This window comes from Mytilus edulis, chromosome 11 (assembly GCF_963676685.1).
Source record: "Mytilus edulis chromosome 11, xbMytEdul2.2, whole genome shotgun sequence".
Lineage (NCBI taxonomy): Eukaryota > Metazoa > Mollusca > Bivalvia > Mytilida > Mytilidae > Mytilus > Mytilus edulis.
The window spans coordinates 9432702-9440965 of record NC_092354.1 but is presented as its reverse complement, the minus strand read 5'-3'; the positions used below and the strand labels follow the sequence as shown (position 1 = coordinate 9440965).

Genomic DNA, 8264 nt, shown 5'->3' with positions numbered 1-8264 from the left:
CCACATGCTTGTGTTGACTAAAGAGTGTCATTGTTATGTCATGTTGGTGTTGAGTATAAGAATGTCATTGCTATGTCACATGTTGGTGTTGAGGTAAAGAGTGTCATTGCTATGTCCCATGTTGGTGTTGAGTATAAGAGTGTCATTGCCATGTCACATGTTGGTGTTGAGGTAAAGAGTGTCATTGCTATGTCACATGTTGGTGTTGAGTATAAGAATGTCATTGCTATGTCACATGTTGGTGTTGAGTATAATAGTGTCATTGCTACGTAACATGTTGGTGTTGAGTATAAGAGTGTCATTGCTAAGTGACATGTTGATGTTGAGGTAAAGAGTGGTACTGCTACGCCACATCCTGGATCCTGGTGTTGAGTATAAGAATGTCATTGCTACGTCACATGCTGGTGTTGAGTATAAGAGTGTCATGGCTATGTCACTTGTTGGTGTTGAGGTAAAGGGTATCAGTGATATGTCACATGTTGGTGTTGAGGTAAAGGGTGTCAGTGATATGTCACATGCTGGTGTTTAAGTAAAGAGTGGCATTGCTATGTCACATGTTGGTGTTTAGGTAAAGAGAGTCATGGTTATGTCACATGGTGGTGCGGAGTATAATAATGGCATTGCTATGTCACATGTTGGTGTTGACTATAAGAGTGTCATTGCTATGTCACATGTTGGTGTTGAGTATAAGAATGTCATTGCTATGTCACATGTTAGTGTTGAGGTAAAGAATGTCATTGCTATGTCACATGTTGGTGTTGAGTATAAGAATGTCATAGCTATGTCACATGTTGGTGTTGACTATAATAGTGTCACTGCTACGCCACATGCTGGTGTTGAGTATAAGAGTGTCATTGCTATGTCACATGTTGGTGTTGAGTATAAGAGTGTCACTGCTAAGTGACATGTTGATGTTGAGGTAAAGAGTGGTACTGCTACGCTACATCCTGGTGTTGAGTTGAGAATGTCATTGCTATGTCACATGTTGGTGTTGAGTATAAGACTGTCATTGCGATGTCACATGTTGGTGTTGAGCATATGAGTGTCATTGCTATGTCATATGTTGGTGTTGAGTATAAGAGTGTCACTGCTATGTCATATGTTGGTGTTGAGTATAAGAGTGTCACTGCTACGTCACATGTTGGTGATGGGTATAATAGTGTCATTGCTATGTCACATGTTGGAGTTGACTATAAGATTGTCATTGCTATGTCACATGTTGGTGTTGAGCATATGAGTGTCATTGCTATGTCACATTTTGGTGTTGAGGTAAAGGGTGTCAGTGATATATCACATGTTGGTGTTGAGGTAAAGGGTGTCAGTGATATATCACATGTTGGTGATTAGGAAGAGAATGTCATTGCTATGTCACATGTTGGTGTTGAGTATAAGGATGCCATTGCTATGTCACATGTCGGTGTTGAGTATAAGAATGTCATTGCTATGTCACATGTCGGTGTTGAGTATAAGTATGTCATTGCTATGTCATATGTTGGTGTTGAGTATAATAGTGTTACATGCTTGTGTTGACTATAAGAGTGTCATTGCTATGTCATGTTGGTGTTGAGTATAAGAATGGCATTGCTATGTCACATGTTGGTATTGAGGTAAAGAGTGTCATTGCTATGTCACATGTTGGTGTTGAGTATAAGAGTGTCATTGCTATGTCACATGTTGGTGTTGAGGTAAAGAGTGTCATTGCTATGTCACATGTTGGTGTTGAGTATAAGAATGTCATTGCTATGTCACATGTTGGTGTTGAGTATAATAGTGTCATCGCTACGTCACATGTTGGTGTTGAGTATAAGAGTGTCATTGCTAGGTGACATGTTCATGTTGAGGTAAAGAGTGGTACTGCTACGCCACATTCTGGTGTTGAGTATAATAATGTCATTTCTACGTCACATGCTGGTGTTGAGTATAAGAGTGTCATGGCTATATATATATATATATGAGGTAAAGGGTGTCAGTGATATGTCACATGTTGGTGTTGAGGTAAAGGGTGTCAGTGATATGTCACATGCTGGTGTTTAGGTAAAGAGTGTCATTGTTATGTCACATGGTGGTGCGGAGTATAATAATGTCCTTGCTATGTCACATGTTGGTGTTGACTATAATAGTGTCATTGCTATGTCACATGCTGGTGTTGAGTATAAGAATGTCATTGCTATGTCACATGTTGGTGTTGAGGTAAAGAGTGTCATTGATATGTCACATGTTGGTGTTGAGTATAAGAATGTCATTGCTATGTCACATGTTGGTGTTGAGTATAAGTATGTCATTGCTATGTCACATGTTGGTGTTGAGTATAATAGTGTCATTGCTATGTCACATGTTGGTGTTGACTATAAGAGTGTCATTGCTATGTCACATGTTGGTGTTGAGTATAAGAATGTCATTGCTATGTCACATGTTGGTGTTGAGGTAAATAGTGTCATTGCCATGTCACATGTTGGTGTTGACTATAAGAGTGTCACTGCTACGCCACATGCTGGTGTTGAGTATAAGAATGTCATTGCTATGTCACATGTTGGTGTTGAGTATAAGAGTGTCATTGCTAAGTGACATGTTGATGTTGAGGTAAAGAGTGGTACTGCTACGCCACATCCTGGTGTTGAGTTGAGAATGTCATTGCTATGTCACATGTTGGTGTTGAGTATAAGACTGTCATTGCTATGTCACATGTTGGTGTTGAGCATATGAGTGTCATTGCTATGTCATATGTTGGTGTTGAGTATAAGAGTGTCACTGCTACGTCACATGTTGGTGATGGGTATAAGAGTGTCATTGATATGTCACATGTTGGTGTTGACTATAAGATTGTCATTGCTATGTCACATGTTGGTGTTGAGCATATGAGTGTCATTGCTATGTCACATGTTGGTGTTGACTATAAGAGTGTCAATGCTATGTCACATGTTGGTGTTGACTATAAGAGTATCATTGCTATGTCACATGTTGATGTTGAGGTAAAGAGTGTCATTGTTATGTCACATGTTGGTGTTGACTATAAGAGTGTCATTGCTATGTCACATGTTAGTGTTGAGTATAAGATTGTCATTGCTATGTCACATGTTGGTGTTGAGCATATGAGTGTCATTGCTATGTCACATGTTGGTGTTGACTATAAGAGTGTCAATGCTATGTCACATGTTGGTGTTGACTATAAGAGTATCATTGCTATGTCACATGTTGATGTTGAGGTAAAGAGTGTCATTGTTATGTCACATGTTGGTGTTGACTATAAGAGTGTCATTGCTATGTCATATGTTGGTGTTGAGTATAATAGTGTTACATGCTTGTGTTGACTATAAGAGTGTCATTGCTATGTCATGTTGGTGTTGAGTATAAGAATGGCATTGCTATGTCACATGTTGGTGTTGAGGTAAAGAGTGTCATTGCTATGTCACATGTTGGTGTTGAGTATAAGAGTGTCATTGCTATGTCACATGTTGGTGTTGAGGTAAAGAGTGTCATTGCTATGTCACATGTTGGTGTTGAGTATAAGAATGTCATTGCTATGTCACATGTTGGTGTTGAGTATAATAGTGTCATCGCTACGTCACATGTTGGTGTTGACTATAAGAGTGTCATTGCTAGGTGACATGTTCATGTTGAGGTAAAGAGTGGTACTGCTACGCCACATTCTGGTGTTGAGTATAATAATGTCATTTCTACGTCACATGCTGGTGTTGAGTATAAGAGTGTCATGGCTATGTCAAATGTTGGTGTTGAGGTAAAGGGTGTCAGTGATATGTCACATGTTGGTGTTGAGGTAAAGGGTGTCAGTGATATGTCACATGCTTGTGTTTAGGAAAGAGTGTCATTGTTATGTCACATGGTGGTGCGGAGTATAATAATGTCCTTGCTATGTCACATGTTGGTGTTGACTATAATAGTGTCATTGCTATGTCACATGTTGGTGTTGAGTATAAGAATGTCATTGCTATGTCACATGTTGGTGTTGAGGTAAAGAGTGTCATTGATATGTCACATGTTGGTGTTGAGTATAAGAATGTCATTGCTATGTCACATGTTGGTGTTGACTATAAGAGTGTCATTGCTATGTCACATGTTGGTGTTGAGTATAAGAATGTCATTGCTATGTCACATGTTGGTGTTGAGGTAAATAGTGTCATTGCCATGTCACATGTTGGTGTTGACTATAAGAGTGTCACTGCTACGCCACATGCTGGTGTTGAGTATAAGAATGTCATTGCTATGTCACATGTTGGTGTTGAGTATAAGAGTGTCATTGCTAAGTGACATGTTGATGTTGAGGTAAAGAGTGGTACTGCTACGCCACATCCTGGTGTTGAGTTGAGAATGTCATTGCTATGTCACATGTTGGTGTTGAGTATAAGACTGTCATTGCTATGTCACATGTTGGTGTTGAGCATATGAGTGTCATTGCTATGTCATATGTTGGTGTTGAGTATAAGAGTGTCACTGCTACGTCACATGTTGGTGATGGGTATAAGAGTGTCATTGATATGTCACATGTTGGTGTTGACTATAAGATTGTCATTGCTATGTCACATGTTGGTGTTGAGCATATGAGTGTCATTGCTATGTCACATGTTGGTGTTGACTATAAGAGTGTCAATGCTATGTCACATGTTGGTGTTGACTATAAGAGTATCATTGCTATGTAACATGTTGATGTTGAGGTAAAGAGTGTCATTGCTGTCACATGCTGGTGTTGAGGTATAATAGTGTCATTGCTATGTCACATGTTAGTGTTGAGTATAAGAGTGTCATTGCTAAGTGACATGTTGGTGTTGACTATAATAGTGTCATTGCTATGTCAAATGTTGGTGTTGACTATAAGAGTCATTGCTATGTCCCATTTTGGTGTTGATAATAAGAGTGTCATTGCTATGTCACATGTTGGTGCTGAGGTAAAGAGTGTCAGTGATATGTCACATGTTGGTGTTGAGGTAGAGTGTCATTGGTATGTTACATGTTTGTGTTGAGGTAAAGAGTGTCATTGCTATGTCACATGTTGGTGTTGAGGTAAAGAGTGACATTGCTATGTCACATGTTGGTGTTGACTATAAGAGTGTCATTGCTATGTCACATGTTGGTGTTGAGGTAAAGAGTGTCATTGCTATGTCACATGTTGGTGTTGACTATAAGAGTGTCAATGAATGTTGTATAATCAGGTGTCGCATGTCATGTTCAGTACTTGAATGGGTAAACTGGAATGGGTAATGAATGCTGCATGGCACATGTCATGTTCAGTACAAGAGTGGTAAATGCAGGTTGTATAATCAGGTGTCACATGTCATGTTCAATACAAGAGTGGTAAATGTATGTGGTATAATCAGGGGTCACATGTCATGTTCAGTTCAAAAGTGGTAAATGCAGGTTTTATGATCAGGTGTCACATGTTATGTTCAGTACAGAAGTGGTTAATGAATGTTGTAGAATCAGGTGTCACATGGCATGTTTAGAACAGGAGGGGTCAATGAAAGTTGTATGACCAGGTGTCAAGTCTCAAGTCATGGTCATGCAAGATTTTTTTTGAACCAAAGTAATCTTTTTTGTATACAAACTGGAGTGGTATTCATCAGTGTAATAAAGTAAATCACAATATTTCAGTTGTATACAGATAGGAAGTATCAGACAGCAACCCTTTATCATACAAACTGGAGTGGTATTCATCAGTGTAATAAAGTAAATCACAATATTTCAGTTGTATACAGTAAGAAAGTATCAGACAGCAACCCTTTATCATACAAACTGGAGTGGTATTCATCAGTGTAATAAAGTAAATCACAATATTTCAGTTATATACAGTAAGGAAGTATCAGACAGCAACCCTTTGACATACAAACTGGAGTGGTATTCATCAGTGTAATAAAGTAAATCACAATATTTCAGTTGTATACAGTAAGGAAGTATCAGACAGCAACCCTTTGACATACAAACTGGAGTTGTATTCATCAGTGTAATAAAGTAAATCACAATATTTCAGTTATATACAGTAAGGAAGTATCAGACAGCAACCCTTTGACATACAAACTGGAGTGGTATTCATCAGTGTAATAAAGTAAATCACAATATTTCAGTTATATACAGTAAGAAAGTATCAGACAGCAACCCTTTATCATACAAACTGGAGTGGTATTCATCAGTGTAATAAAGTAAATCACAATATTTCAGTTATATACAGTAAGGAAGTATCAGACAGCAACCCTTTGACATACAAACTGGAGTGGTATTCATCCGTGTAATAAAGTAAATCACAATATTTCAGTTGTATACAGTAAGAAAGTATCAGACAGCAACCCTTTATCATACAAACTGGAGTGGTATTCATCAGTGTAATAAAGTAAATCACAATATTTCAGTTATATACAGTAAGGAAGTATCAGACAGCAACCCTTTGACATACAAACTGGAGTGGTATTCATCAGTGTAATAAAGTAAATCACAATATTTCAGTTGTATACAGTAAGGAAGTATCAGACAGCAACCCTTTGACATACAAACTGGAGTTGTATTCATCAGTGTAATAAAGTAAATCACAATATTTCAGTTATATACAGTAAGGAAGTATCAGACAGCAACCCTTTGACATACAAACTGGAGTGGTATTCATCAGTGTAATAAAGTAAATCACAATATTTCAGTTATATACAGTAAGAAAGTATCAGACAGCAACCCTTTATCATACAAACTGGAGTGGTATTCATCAGTGTAATAAAGTAAATCACAATATTTCAGTTATATACAGTAAGGAAGTATCAGACAGCAACCCTTTGACATACAAACTGGAGTGGTATTCATCCGTGTAATAAAGTAAATCACAATATTTCAGTTGTATACAGTAAGGAAGTATCAGACAGCAACCCTTTGACATACAAACTGGAGTTGTATTCATCAGTGTAATAAAGTAAATCACAATATTTCAGTTATATACAGTAAGGAAGTATCAGACAGCAACCCTTTGACATACAAACTGGAGTGGTATTCATCAGTGTAATAAAGTAAATCACAATATTTCAGTTATATACAGTAAGGAAGTATCAGACAGCAACCCTTTGACATACAAACTGGAGTTGTATTCATCAGTGTAATAAAGTAAATCACAATATTTCAGTTATATACAGTAAGGAAGTATCAGACAGCAACCCTTTGACATACAAACTGGAGTGGTATTCATCAGTGTAATAAAGTAAATCACAATATTTCAGTTATATACAGTAAGGAAGTATCAGACAGCAACCCTTTGACATACAAACTGGAGTGGTATTCATCAGTGTAATAAAGTAAATCACAATATTTCAGTTATATACAGTAAGGAAGTATCAGACAGCAACCCTTTGACATACAAACTGGAGTGGTATTCATCAGTGTAATAAAGTAAATCACAATATTTCAGTTATATACAGTAAGGAAGTATCAGACAGCAACCCTTTGACATACAAACTGGAGTGGTATTCATCAGTGTAATAAAGTAATCACAATATTTCAGTTATATACAGTAAGGAAGTATCAGACAGCAACCCTTTGACATACAAACTGGAGTGGTATTCATCAGTGTAATAAAGTAAATCACAATATTTCAGTTATATACAGTAAGGAAGTATCAGACAGCAAACTTTCTGACATACAAACTGGAGTGGTATTCATCAGTGTAATGAAGTAAATCACAATAATTCAGTTGTATACAGTTATGAAGTATCAGACAGCAAACTTTCTGACATACAAACTGGAGTGGTATTCATTGGTGTAATGAAGTATTTCATGTTTGTTTGTGGCTGTTGTTTGTCTTTTTGTCTGGTCATGGCATGCTTCTTCTACTTCATGTACTTAATGTGGTTTTTTACTTTTTTACCTGGGTATTGGTGTTGAATACAGGAGCTGTATATTTTGGTGGTGTGTAATGTTTCACACTGTTTTTGTTAAATACAAGAGTTCTATATACATTCAGGTTGCTTAATGATGTTTCTTTATATTTTGAGACAAGGGTATTTGCAATAACTAAAAATTAACATTCAATCACTGAGCATAAACAAGAGTAATATTTGACTGATTCATATTGTGTGTACTATATAATAAATAACTTTATATGTGTCAAACATTTTACTTCACTTACCTCTCTACATTCTAAACTAGCTCCGTTCTTTATACATAATTCTACCTCTTTTATATTCCCCTCATATGCAGCTGTAAGAAGTTTCTGTAAGCAAAACAAAGCTTTTACATTTTCTTCTAGAACATACAAATGTATTATTGTAATAATTGAATTTAAC

The 8264-nt window shown here is 36.9% G+C and overlaps 1 protein-coding gene across 1 annotated transcript; it reads left to right on the top strand.

Moving 5' to 3' along the window:
• Positions 1-1014: 1014 nt before the first annotated feature.
• On the top strand, positions 1015-1347 carry LOC139493961 (uncharacterized). Its single transcript, XM_071282129.1, has one exon. The coding sequence runs from the start codon at positions 1015-1017 to the stop codon at positions 1345-1347; it is 333 nt and encodes a 110-aa protein (XP_071138230.1).
• Positions 1348-8264: the final 6917 nt, after the last annotated feature.